The 14493-nt window shown below is 37.6% G+C and overlaps 1 protein-coding gene across 4 annotated transcripts in view; it reads right to left on the bottom strand.

Moving 5' to 3' along the window:
- RUFY3 (RUN and FYVE domain containing 3) overlaps nt 1-14493 on the bottom strand; it is an 84420-nt gene that overhangs the window by 38390 nt on the left and 31537 nt on the right. For 2 of the 4 annotated variants that reach the window (XM_007446097.1, XM_007446095.1), the window contains exon 2: nt 13558-13611. The exons of the other annotated variants lie outside the window; for them this stretch is intronic. In XM_007446097.1, the coding sequence (XP_007446159.1) occupies nt 13558-13611 (54 nt within the window). The remainder of the gene's footprint in view (nt 1-13557; nt 13612-14493) is intronic. 4 annotated transcript variants of the gene reach the window in all.

The following is a 14493-nucleotide window of genomic DNA, read 5'->3' as shown; positions in this document are numbered from 1 at the left end:
ATCTGGAAAATGTACAAAACACGATGCTTTGAGGCATTTTTCCAGAAGTGGTGGTACTCTTCTATATTGCCTCATCTCGTTCTTGTAATCAGTAGCAGAAATGTTTAGGACATCTGGTCAGTGGCTGGGATGCATTAAACTACAGAAAGATGAACTACTGCCTAGGGAAATTAAATTCCCGATACCTTAGACTCCATTAGTATGGTGCTATAACCTATTTGAACTAACCTGCATCAAACATAAACAACCCACCCATTCTTTAGAAAATATTACTCTCAGCCTTGGCATTACTAATATTTTGGGTCAGATAATTCTTTTTGTGGGGGGCTGTTCTGTGAATTAAATTTAGCAGCAACCCATGCCTTTACCCACTAGATGTCAGGAGCATGCTCTAGTCATGATAACCCCAAATATCTCCAGATATTGCCATAAGTCCCATGAAAGACATCTCCTACCTGTGGAGAACTAGTACTCTAAACAAATGAAAGAAAGTCAAACAAAATTCAGGGTAATTTGACAACTAGACATAAGCGCTCAAAAGAATGTACTGCTCATTATTAATTGTTTAATTAATGCAAAAGTTCAATAATTATTTAATGCTTACTATTATCAAAGTGGTGTGGCACGGCCAAAAAAAAAAAAAGATTTTGTGGAACTAATGTATGCTGTTTGTTTGGCTGGGGTTTTTTGGGTGCACCATGCGGCTTGCGGGATGTTAGCTGCCTGCCTAGGGATTGACCCATGCCCCCTGCAGTGGAAGTGTGGAGTCCTAACCACTAGACTGCCAGGGAATTCCCTGTATGCTGTTAAAAAGGGAAGGGCTGCAGTGACCAAAAGAGAGCATGGGGGGACTTCTGAGGGGCAGGTAAAGTTCTCCTTTTGATGGGATGTTAGTTTTGTGAAATTGGTGAGTATGTGAAAATTCATTGAGCTGAGTACTTATAATGTGTGATCTTTTTAATATACTTTACACTTTTAACTATAAAAAGCTTTAAAAAGTTCCGTTTTATTATATAGACCAGAAAATTATTTTAAAGTGCAGGACTTTTACAATGTTGTCTGTCATACTTTTTCTATGAGAAAAAGAATTAAAATTGCAATTATTCACAATGCTAACATTTAACACTATTTTTCCAAAAGTGAACTTTTGTTCATTCATTCATTCATTCATTTTTTTCAATAAATATTGAACATCTACTTGGTGTTAGATACTGTATTTAATGCTGGGAATCCAGTGATAGAAGACCTAGTCCTCGACATCCAAGTGCTTATTATTTATCAAACTTGGGTTATACAGATGTCTGGAGACCAAAACAGGGCAGCTTAAAGAGAATACTTGAAACTTCAGGATAAACATTATCATCTTCAACAAAGATTAATTTTATTTCAGGACAAATAAATTAAAATGTTTTTATGTTAAGCCATATATATGCATTCTATGGAATCACATGTAAATTTTATACATATTTTTAAGGCTAAGATAGTAGATATGAAAGTAATGTAGGATTTCAGGCAAGCTGCGAGGCCAATACAATTTCCTCTGCCATTGGATGTATTCTGAGGGAAAGTTTAAGAAGTGTCCATTACCCATGGCTATTACTTAACATTGTACTGAGGGTGGAAGACCAATGCAATTAGAGAAGATAAAGAAACTGGAGACATATAAACTGTAAAAGTGTGAATCATATATTACTGCTCTCATACAATCTGATTTTACACCCAGAAAAAATCAAAGTAAACTAAAATTTTTACAAAAACATAATAATTCACAGAGGTAGCAGAATACAAAATTAATATATAGAAATCACCAGGTGCCAAATACAGAGGATGAGACTTTTGAGCTCAATCTTAAAGGACAAAGAGAAATTAGTCAGGCCAGGAAGGGTTAGGAGTAGAGCTGTGAAGGGAGTAGGATGGAAGGACAGCTTGGGTAAAAGAACAGAAATATGAAAGAACATGGCATACTAAGGAAAACCAAGAAAATGCCGTAAGTTTATGATACATGTGAGTAAGGGTTGTGAGATAAGACAAGGGAAATAGGTAAGGGAGAGATTGCTAAGGACCTTGTTTAAGGAATATGGATTTTACCTTAAAGTCAGTAAAGATTTTGATGTGAGGTGTAATGTCACTGATTTGAATTTTAGAGAAGCCATTCTAGCAATCTTGTGGAAGATGGATCGAAAAGGAATAAAATCTCAAAGCTGGGGAGCAAGTAAGGGTTTACCACAAAAGCTGAGGAGGAAAATTATAATATGGGATGGAATTGGAGCAGTGTGTGCTTGTGGAGAAGACGGAGTTAGCTCTGAGAGATGTTCTAGGGGTAGAATGTTAGGATTTCAGGACTTGATCACCAGCTGGACTGAGGGAAGGAGGAAACAGAATGGAGAGCAACTTCTGTGTTTCTAGTTTTGGTGATTATTTGATCGGACGGTGGTACAAATCACCTTGGTGGGAAACATTGTAGGAGCAGTGGACTAAAGAAACCATGTAGAAATGACTGTAGTTATAATAAACCATATTGGTTTTCAAAGTCCTTTTAAGAGCGTATGGGTCTTCATTACACCTCTTCAAGGCTGCTAATTTCCATATGAGGAAATTCTAACAAACTTTACAGAGTTATGTGGTTCATCTAGTCAATAGTGATGACAAAAATGGACCCAAAGTCCATTTGGGTCTAAGAGCAACAGTGAGTCACACTGTTCTACAAACCAATCATCTAACCAAGACCCTATTTTATCTCCTTATAGTGCAGTGACTAAGGTTCATACCAAGAAATATTGAAATGTTTTATGAATAATTGAAGGAAAAGTACGTTATCTTTAACATTATGTTAATATTAAGTATGTTACATCATACCCAATTCTTGGTAAAGTGGGAATAATTCATAGGTAGCACAACAGTTATTTTTATCTTAATGTGAAACAAAACAGTTGTCCTACAGAAATTTCCCAATGATACCTGAAAGCATTAATATGAAATTTAAAATGAACAACTAATAGAAAGATATTGAAAGGAAAGCTTATTTGATGTTCAGAATGACTGAAGACCAATGATTCCTAAATAAATCTACTTTGAACTTTTGCTGTAATAGTTCTTAGAGTATAAAATTAAGCATAAAATGAGTTGTCTGTGATAGTAAAAGAAATCAATGAAAGTACTAAAAAGATCTTTAATAAAACACCATTTAACTAGTCTGATGACACTTATTTGTACAAAATAATTATGAACTTTTACTCAATCCTCATTTAAAAATAATAAAGTCTTAAGATCCTTAAATTATCTATACATGTATCTATATCTGTATTTATCTATTCTCCTTAATGTCATTTCAGATGTCACATAAGCTTCTACTCAAGAATAATGAAGAGGAAATTCACTTAAATAATATTTTCTCTGGGTTGAAATCTGTTAAAGGATTCATCAAGAAACTTTAATCACTAATTTATTTATCCTGATTGCTACCTTTCCTTAGTAATAGCATAATCAAAGATATACTTTGCTAAAATTAAGCCTTATCATCAGAAAGATTATATCCACCCACTACTCAATCTGTTTGATATGAATCATCTGTGCTAATTAGCTTATTATATGATGCCAGGCAAGGAATCTTACTTCTTTGGGGCCTCAATTTCCTCATCTGTAAAGGAACTTGTTCAGTAATTTTTTTTTATAAAGACATCACACACCCGCACCAATCATAATGACTAATTGCATCACTAATTCTCAAGCAGGGGGCACATTAATATGCCTGGAATGGGGTGAAACAACATGGCTTGGAAAACCCCACCAACCACTCTGATACCAAATGAACTAGATCCTTGCCACTCCAAGTGTGGTCCTGGAACATCAACATTGGCATCACCTGGAAGCTTTTAGAAATGGGAAAACTTGGGCTCCAATGGTACCACTGAATCAGATTCTGGACAGAACCTAAAGCAATTTGAATGTGCATTAAAGTTTGTGAAGCACTGACCTAGCTCTTCTAGCTCTAGCCTGTCATAATTCCATGATTTCACAGATGGCTTCCTCAAGGCCAACCAATAAATACATTTATCAGTAGAAAGCCCCCAGGAGAAAGGAATAATAAAGATCCAGCAGAAATCAACAGCAAATAACACTATTGAGAGACACCAGTGAAACCCAAAGTTGGCTCTCTGAAAAGATCAACAACATTGACAAGTATTTAGCTATACTGACGAAGAGAAAAAGAGAAAAGACTCAAATTACTAAAATCAGAAACGAAGAGGAGACATCACTATTGACCTTACAGAAACAAAAAGGATTATAAGAGAATACTATGGGCAACTGTATGCCAACGTATTAGGCAACCTAGATGAAACAATTTCTAAGAAAGATAAACTACCTAAACTGACTCAAGAAGAAATAGAAAATCTGAATAGAACTATAATAAGTAAAGATATTAAATTCATAATAAAAAACACACCCCATAAAGAGGCCAAAACCAGATGGCTTCACTACTGAAGTTTACCAAACATTTAAAGAATTACTACCAGTTCTTCACAATTCCAAAAAACAGAGGAAGAGGAAACACTTCCCAACACATTCTACGAGACCAACACTACCTGAGACCAAAATCAGACAAGGACATCATAAGAAAACTACAGATCAGTATCTCTTATTAATATAGATGCAAAGCCCTCAACAAAATACTTGCAAACCCACTCTAGCAACATACAAAAAGGATTATACAATATGACCAAATGGTTTCTTAGATGACACCAAAAGCAAAAACAACAGAAAAAATAAACTGGACTTCACTAAAATTAAAAACATTTGCACTTCAAAGGACATCATTAAGGAAAAGAAAAGACAGACCATAGAATGGGAGGAAAAAATATAAATCAGATCCAGTATCCAGAATATGTAGAGAACTCTTATAATTCAACAATGAAAGACAAATACAGTAAGTCCCCTACAGACGCACCTTCAAGTTGAGAACTTTCAAAGATGCAAACGTGCGTTCCCATGTCCAATCATGTAAGTTAGCTCAGACGTCTGTAAGATTACTGTACTGTAAGATTAAAAATGTTTTCTTTATTTTTTGCGTTTGTTTTTTTATGTATTAATGTGAGAAAAGTATTATAAGCCTATTACAGTACAGTACTATATATCTGACTGTGTTAGTTGGACACCTAGGCTGACTTTGCTGGACTTAATGAACAAATTGTACTGAGAAGTACACTCTCAGAATGGAACTCGTTTGTAGGTAGGGGACTTACTATTACCCAGTAAAAAAGAATGAGCAAAGGATTTCAATAGACATTTCTCCAAAGAAATACAAATGGCAGGACTTCCCTGGTGGCACAGTGGTGAAGAATCTGCCTGCCAATGCAGGGTACCCATGTTCAAGCCCTGGTCCAGGAAGATCCCACATGCAGCAGAGCAGCTAAGCCCGTGCACCACAACTACTGAGGCTACGCTCTAGAGCCCGCAGGCCACAACTACTGAGCCTGTGCACCACAACTACTGCAGCCCGTGCGCCTAGAGCCCGTGCTCCGCAACAAGAGAAGCCACCGCAATGAGAAGCCCCTGCACCACAACAGGGGTAGCGGTAGCTCCCGCTCGCCGCAACTAGAGAAAGCCTGAGAGCAGCAACAAAGACCCAACGCAGCCAAAAATATAAGTTAAAAAAATATATATTGATAATTATTGAAGTTGGGTGATGGAAACGTTAGGGTTTCTTATGCTACTCTCTCTACTTTACGTACTTGAAAAATCTCATAATTAAAAATAAAAAAGAGAGGGGCTTCCCTGGTGGCGCAGTGGTTGAGAGTCCGCCTGCCGATGCAGGGGACACGGGTTCGGGCCCCGGTCCGGGAGGATCCCACATGCCTTGGAGCGGCTGGGCCCGTGAGCCATGGCCGCTGAGCCTGCGCGTCCGGCGGGAGAGGCCACAACAGTGAGAGGTCCGTGAAACAAACAAACAAACAAAAAAAAAGAGGTTCTGCTTTCTCTTGCTTCAGAACAAGGTTTAACTGCTAGCCTCCAATAAGAGTCTAGTGCTGCTTTCTTCCCTGAACATAACCAATATTCCCCTTTTGACTGGCATTAGCGTTGAAATGAACAAGCTTATTTGGTTATTTCAATTCCAAAACCACTATGTACTCTTACTTATTCTTCGTCAGGTATTGTGGAACAATAAGAAATCAATCAATTTCTCTATTTATCTAAGCCCTCACTTCCTAACACAGAGCTCCTAAAACCCTAGTAATTTCCCAAGTGATAAGAGTCATAGGGGCATCTTTTGTTATATTTGGTTCTTGTTTCTAGTTCTGAAACAGCTCCAGAGTTAAAGGTATTATAAAAGGAGCATCTTTGTTATTTATAACAAGTCCCTTTCCAACACAGAGTTTATGCTAATGAGGTGAATTTTAGAAAGCCCCTAAGGATGGGAGGGCTGGTTGCCCGGGGGAACCAGTGGTGTGATAAGAGGGTTGGAACTTTCAGCCATTCCCTCCCCCACCTCCAAACCCAGGGAGGGGAGACAGGCTGTAGAAAGAGCTCAAACATCAAAGACCACGATTTACTCAATGATGCCTACATAATGAGGCCTGCATAAAAATCCTCAAGGAAAGTGTTCAGAGAGCTTGTGGTTAGTGAACACATCGAGCTGCTGGGAGGGTGATGTGCCCAGAGAGAGTATGGAAGTCTCATGCTCCTTCCCACATACTTTGCCCTATGCTTCTCTTCCATCTGGCTGTTCTTGAGTTGTGTTCCTTTATAATACACCTGTACTTTAGCAAGTAAACTCTTTCCTTGAGCTGTGTGAGCCAGTCTAGCAAATTATAAAACTTAAGGAGGGGTCATAGAAACCTCTGATTTATAGCTGGTTGGTCAGAAGGACAGGTGACATCCTAGACTTGTGATTGGCATCTAAAGTGAGGGGGCATCTTGTGGAGTCTGTGTTAACCCCAAGTAGACAGTGTCAGAATTGAATTGGTGTTGGAGAACTGGTAGGTGTGGGAAAACCTCCCCACACATTTAGTGTCAGAAATGTTGTAAGCAATAGAGGAAAACACTTTTCTTTTAGGTATCCATTACTCTAATCTTTAAAATATGTCCATTTCTAATTCCAGCTTGCCCAAGAGTTCCTAAGAAACCACACTTTCTTCTTCACTGCCCTCCCATATCATAATACAATCAATTTTAGTTTGGGAAAGTTTCACAAACATCTTCAAGTACCTTTACCTGAAGAATTCTGCACCACAGAAGAATACCCAGAAGATTCTGGGAACATCTGGGAACATCTAGAAGTTGGGACAATAGTCAGTCTTCTCTGTTTTGATGCAACATAAGAAACTTAGGTGATAAGTACAAATTCAGGAATTCCTCACTCTGCTCAATTTACTCCATAGAAATAAGTTAAATATTAGGGGGCAACACAGTGATCTAGCATAGTTAGATATCTGATCTAGAAGAGTTAGAGCTGTCTCTCTCATATTCCCTGGGTGATATTGGGGAAATTACAAATTTCTTTATATCTAACCTGTAAGATACTGAGACAGACAATCCTCCATGGACTTCTTGTGCTACTACATGTCTTTATGGGTTGTATCAAGACTGCAAGGCTCTCAATGCTCTTTCACCCAGGCCATTTCTCAGGGTACTTTATGCAACTGATCATCTTAAGAGAGGAGGCTTTCCTACTGCTTCCTATAGAAACAACGGTTCCCCAAACTGTGTTCCTCAGCTGCAACACTGAACCACAACATGTGTAGCATTTTTCTAAGCGATACAGTGTCTCCCAGGTGCAACTCTGGTGCAAGAGGAACTGACACAAATGTGTTGATGCTCAGACTGCTTGCAGTGTCATGAGAAATAAAGTCTTTTGTCGTGTCCTTCGCCAGTATCCAAGAAATAGGCTAATTTTTTAGTTTGTAAGTAGAGTAAACCCCAACCTTGACAAAATATAGGAATAATCTCTACCCTTAATTTAACTCCTTGGAATATTGTACACTTCTGCTCCAAATGAGACAACACCAAAAGTAATACAGTTAAAAGCATGATAAATTCCAGTATAGGATTTGAGGCAGACCCTAAATATGAAATTCACAGAAAACATGGAAGAAAGTAGTCCAAATGGGGAGAATGGGTATGTGAAGTGAGGTGAAGGAAATAAGAATGGTGTGGGGAGTTCTTCCTGGGGAGAACTGGAAAATAGGAAAGGTAAAGTCAAATGACAGGTCTCTAAAACTAGACCTGCATATCCAGGAAGCAGGCAATGGGAACCAATGTAGGTTTTGAGCAGGGAAGTCACATGATTAGAACTTTGTTTCAGGATCATTAGTCTGAAAGGATTATGCAAAGTGAATCTGAAGAATTTGGGGGAGAGGATCAAAATGGCTTCACTTGAAGAACTGGACCTGTTAAGGATACAGAGGAGTCGAGAATAACCTAAAGTTTTTGCCCTGTGAGCCTCGAATACTGTGCTGAAAATGGAAATGAAAAAAACTGAATAACTGTTTTGGAAGTAAGGGGTAAAATCAGCTTGGCTTTGGATACAATAAAGGATACAATGCTGTAGAAGCATTTGAAACATAATTTTCATCACATAGTTGTAAATACAAACTAAAGTTTGGGTTGGGATAATCACTAGCCAAGGGATAATAGTACCAATGATTAGAAATAAGATGTTTCCATCAGAGGAGACGGTTTAAAGAGAAATAGAAGGATGCAAGGTAACTGGCCTTTAAAGGGTGCCAACAATTACAGGCTAGGAACAGAACACAACATACTGGCATTGATGGAAGAGCTCTTTTGCTTATATCTTGGTAGCTAGAGCTGAAATGGACATACACCAGAGAGGCACTACGGGATACTGGACTATCATTCAAATTAAAGGTCACAACCCCTTAGTGGGGTATAAAAATCGATTTAGTATGTCCTACAGTGTAAGGTTATACGTTGTTTCATGAAACTTTTGTTCTAGATATTTAGAAATAAATGATGTGCGTGTGGAATTTTGATGAAAAAGTATTTCTGAGAGCCAACTAGGTTTGAACTTTGGTATAGTGGTTAACAGCACAAGCTCTGGAGCTCGCCTGTTGGAGTTTGGACTCTGCTTGAACTCTTCCCCTGGCTGTGTAACCCTAGGCAAGTTCCTTTTCTCTTTTCTTTCTTTTTTTTTTTTTGCACTTATTATTTTGAGACAATTATAGTTTCACATACAGTTGTAAGAATTAGAGAGATACTGTGTACCCTTAACCTAGCTCCCCCAAAGGTAACATCTTGAAAAACTAGAGTAACTTATCACAACCAGGATATGACACTGAACTGTATCACAAGGATCCCTCACTTTGACCTTTTACAGCCCACTAGCACCTCCCTCCTGTCTCCTACCCCCTTATAACCCATAGCAACTGCTAATCTGTTTTCCATTTCTGCAGTGCTGTCATTTCAAGAATGTTATATAAATGGAATCATACAGTATGTAACTTAAAAAATTTTTTTTTTTCACTCAGCATAGTTCATGAGGGATCCATTGAGGTTATCAATAGTTCATTCCTTTTTATTGCTGAGTAGTAGTCCACTGGGAAAGTTTATTAACTCTGTAGACCTTACTTCCTTCATCCATAAGATAATGATAGGGTTTTGAAGATTAAACAAGTTCATGTATGTTAAGCATTTAGAAATGCTTGGGATGTACTAAGAATAAAAAATTATGGGACTTCCCTGGTGGCACAGTGGTTAAGAATCTGCCTGCCAATTCAGGGGACACAGGTTCGAGCCCTGGTCTGGGAAGATCCCACATGCCGCAGAGCAACTAAGCCCATGTGCCACAACTACTGAGCCTGCGCTCTAGAGCCCACGAGCCTAGAGCCCATGCTCTGCAATAAGAGAAGCCACAGCAATGAGCAGCCTGTGCACTGCGACGAAGAGTAGCCCCCGCTCGCCACAACTAGAGAAAGCCCGCGCACAACAACAAAGACCCAACACAGCCAAAAATAAATAAATAAATAAATAATTTTTAAAAAGAATAAAAAATTGTTAGCTATCAAAATTATTATGGTCCTCCATAAGTAAGTTTAAAATTTTTATTTAATTTAATATAAACTTTCATTGAATGTCTATGTGATACAGTGCTAGATGCTAAGAAACTTTCTTAGATATGTTCCTTCCATTTTTCAGAACGGTGGACATCAAGTCTTAACTCACAAAATATATCAAGGAACCAGTAAGCCATCTTGATGAGGTATTATTTCATACAAGTTATATTATTTCCCTAATTCAAGTAATGTCCCAGCCACTCCAATGCTCAGAGAGATGAGTAATCTGGGCAACTGCAAGTTCACATAATCTGTTTAAAAGGTTTGTAGTAAGTACAGAAAGGAATTCAATATTTATTGAGAAGCTAAAGGTAGTAAACCATGTGCTTTTATTATTTCATTTAATCTTCATAATTTTCTAGTGAGTTTCAAAACTTTTAGACCCAAATTAATAGCATATAATGAGATGAGATGTGAGATAATTGATCAATGTTGTAAGCATGATACGATTCCACCCTCAGAAGGCATTTCATATTCTACCAGACGGGAGTTACAGACACATTGACTGTAAAACCAGCCATCACTGTAAGAAATCAGTTCACCAGAAAAACCTTCAATCTTGCCAAAATCAAAACAAAATAAAAGAAAAACCAAACCCCAAAGCTAACAGTTCAAATCTATGACCTCCTAGAGTTTGTTATTTTAAAAAGCAGATTTTCAGGAGGCTGGAAGCCAGTGTTAACACATTTCCTATTAAAAAGCCACCTCTTATGACACATCCATAACGACAGATAAGAAACAGAATGAAAACAGCTCAGCAGTGAAGATCTCCTGACAAGATCTGAGCCTACGTACATCAGCAGCTTTCTCCGGTTCTGACTGCAGGCTCCTCCCCAGACTCTGAGCTGCTCTGGGTATTACATGTGGATAATACTCCATAACTCATGTTCATTCTTGTTACAAGTACTCATTTACAAAAACTCTAAGTTATGTAAACAGTAAAATTCTAGCATTTCATATAACTGAAATGAGAAGAGGTGTAGAAAATTGTATAAAAAAGACAAGGATGAAATGACTCAAAAAAAGTTAACAAGTAAAAGCCATTTTCCTTCCCCCTTCCTTCCCCTTCTGACTTTCTTTTTTTAAGCTATATTCCAGAAAGACTTTTCTATAAATAAGTTCTTGGCCAACATTACCATATACCACTTTACTGGTAATCTACTAAGATCATCAAAGTAACACAATTTACATCTTCTTACATGCACCCCTATGTTCATAGCAGCACTATTTACAATAGTCGAGACATGGAAACAACCTAAATGTCCATCAACAGATGAATGGATAAAGAAGATGCGGCACATATATACAATGGAATACTATTCAGCCATAAAAAAGAACAAAATAATGCCATTTGCAGCAACATGGATGTAACTAGAGATTACCATACTAAGTGAAGTAAGTCAGAGAGAGAAAGACAAATACCATATGATATCACTTACATGTGGAATCTAAAATATGACACAAATGAACCTGTCTATGAAACAGAAACAGAATCAGGGACACAGAGAGCAGTCTGGTGGTTGCCAATGGGGAGGGGGTGTGGGGAGGAATGGAGTGGGAGTTTGGGATTAGCAGATGCAAACGGATATATAGAGAATGGATAAACAACAAGGTGCTACTGTATAGCACAGGGAACTACGTTCAATATCCTGTGATTAACCATAATGGAAAAAAATATGAAAAAGAATGTATATAAGTGTATAAGTGAGTCACTTGGCTGTACAGCAGTAATTAATACAACACTGTAATTCAACTATACTATAATAAAAAAATTCACACATCTTCTGGGGGTTTCCCTTTTTGATTTCACCTATGACACTCATTCACAAAAATTCCAGCAAAAAGAAATGAAAAGGAGGAGGCTGACTCTTATAGTAGGCTTGATTCTTGCAGTAGTACCTTGCATCAAAGAAACAGAATTTTGCCAGGGCTAAGTCATAGGGAAGAAGTTTCTAAGAAGGGCACAGATCTGTTGGCCTATATGCAGCATTTTTCTTTAGTACGTAGTCTATTAAAGGAATCAAAACCTTAAACCTATCTAGTGCCTGGTAAATAGTAATAATAATAATGATGATAATGGCAGCTAACATCGGTACTCACTGAATGAATCAACACTGTCCTCTTTTTTTTCTTGTCTATGAACTGTCAATCAACTAGACAATACTGATCTGCCTTTTCATCAAAATACATGTAACTAATTATATTAAAAGTAGAATCAAAGACGGAATAAAAAGATAGTTTGACTGTAGGAAAGGAGATGAAACTCAGGATAATTTACTCATTCAAAGTAAAGTGCTGAAGAAGAAACTATTGGGCATCACTGGAGAGAGAAAACTGCCTTAGTTTTTTGTCTGGTGTGACCAAATCTACGGAGGACAATACTGTCCTAAGTCTGATACGAATACCAAGGAGTTTAAGGCAATCTCTGCTCTCAAGGATTTTACACTTTAACTAGGAATGTAAACACACAAGAATTAGAGAACAAGTAAAAAGCCTTAGGCTCCAAGTTCTGCAGGATTTGAATGAATGGAGAAATGAACTGGGCCAAAGCTGTCAGGGAGCGCTTCACAGAGCTCTCATCTAGACTAAATGGGGATGTAGGGGGCACAGGGGGAGGGAGAAGGGAAGTAAATGCTCCGGGTGGGATGTCACAGGAACAACGCAGGAGAGGAGGCTGAGGTCAGCTCATGCAGTCAGTGAAAAGGCCAGTGTGGACAGAGTGGTGGGTGTGCGTGTGCTAGGAGAGTGTACACTGAAGCTGGGGGACTTGTAAGTGCCCAGCCAAAGTGGGAGAATGTAAAATGATAAAGTGGAGCCAAACTTCAACTTTTCTATCTTTATTATAAAATGTGTAAATCACCTTGAGATCCCTAAAGTTAGGTGCCAATTATAGAAGAAAGAATTATTGGTTTGGGGAACCTTCATACATTTGAACATATGTGCTACTTTTCAAGGTAATTCCACCAGAAAGGAATGCTATTACATGACCAAGCTCAAAATGACTTAATATTCTGGGAAATCTACAAATCAGAGCAACATTCCAGGTACTTGAAGTTCCTGGGATCTGTTTGTTTTTAAACTGCTTGTTCATGGTAATACATACATATATATTTCTTTTCATGAATAAAAAAATTTACATCTTCCTAACAAATGAAAAAACAGCCATAGAAAAATGATATAATCTTGAAATAAAGTCCCCTTTGAACATATTATTATCTTAAAGGAACAGCATAAATGTATATTAATCCCACTTTACTTGGAACCAGAAGGATAAAGATTTTTAAATGCAAGACTCTGAAAAGCTAATCCTGTACGAAGTACCTGCACGGAAAATCTGGCGAATACGCTTTTACTGCTCCAGTTACAGTCATGGGAAATAACACCTAAAGCGGACACTTCCTCTTATGGAAAACAATCAAAAGGTGGTTAGAAGATTAAAAAGAAAAAGAAAAAGAAAAAGAAAACTGAAAGATGCTGGTGTGGCACGCACCTTCTGTATCATCGCGCATTTGCTCCACCAAATCTGTCAAATCCTCCCAAGAGTCTTTGCAAACAGCAAAAAGAAAGGAAAAGAAAGATAAAATGTCATGCAAGCCAAGAAAGAAAAGTGTTATTAAAAACAAGGTTTCAAAAGGGATAACTGAAAGGGAGATGCCTAGAACTCTTTGGGTTAACTCAGAGATTAGCGGTGAAGAGCGCTGGGAACATACCCAAAGAGGAATGTGACACTAACCGAGCAGAAATATCAACTATGACTATTAAATAGGTCTCAAATTTAAGATTCATAATTTCAAGGCTTCTAATTTCACAGATCTTCTATGGGATCTGTATATCCCATAAATAACAGACTTTTTTTTCCCACTGAAAATCAAGATGAGACTCTGTATTCTAGTGTACACAACAGTGACCTCATTCAGTATTTCTTTTGATCCCTTCAGTGAGGCTAAAAAAACATGTGGAATGTTTTTTAGACTCAGGCCAAATATCATGATGCAAAACTAGTGACTTTTCCTAAAACAACCAAAGAATAACCTAAATACCTTTCCCGAGCCTTCCACCCAAACAGCTCTCCTTCCCCCAAACAAAAATAAAGGAAAAGTTGCTGTTTTGAAGATAAATCACTTATAATTCAATAAAGACAGATGTTTATTCAGTTAAAAGTATAGTACTCTCTCCCCGCTCTTACTATAAACAACTCAGTGTTCTTGTATACAGAATATTCCATGTGAGACAAAAGGACACAGATGTCAAGATTACAAATATAATAGATACTTTATTATAGTGTCTTCTAATAGTGTCTTAAAGCTGTAAGATCATTATCTGTTCTGAAATGAATTTTGAGAACCTATAGAAATTTTTAAAAAAATGGATTAGGTTCATCCTTCAGTAACTCTGAAACCATGGCATTATACACAACTGCAATATT

Source organism: Lipotes vexillifer, unplaced genomic scaffold (genome assembly GCF_000442215.2).
Source record: "Lipotes vexillifer unplaced genomic scaffold, Lipotes_vexillifer_v1.1 scaffold933, whole genome shotgun sequence".
Lineage (NCBI taxonomy): Eukaryota > Metazoa > Chordata > Mammalia > Artiodactyla > Lipotidae > Lipotes > Lipotes vexillifer.
The sequence above is the reverse complement of the archived record's forward strand: the minus strand, read 5'-3'. Positions and strand labels throughout refer to the sequence as shown.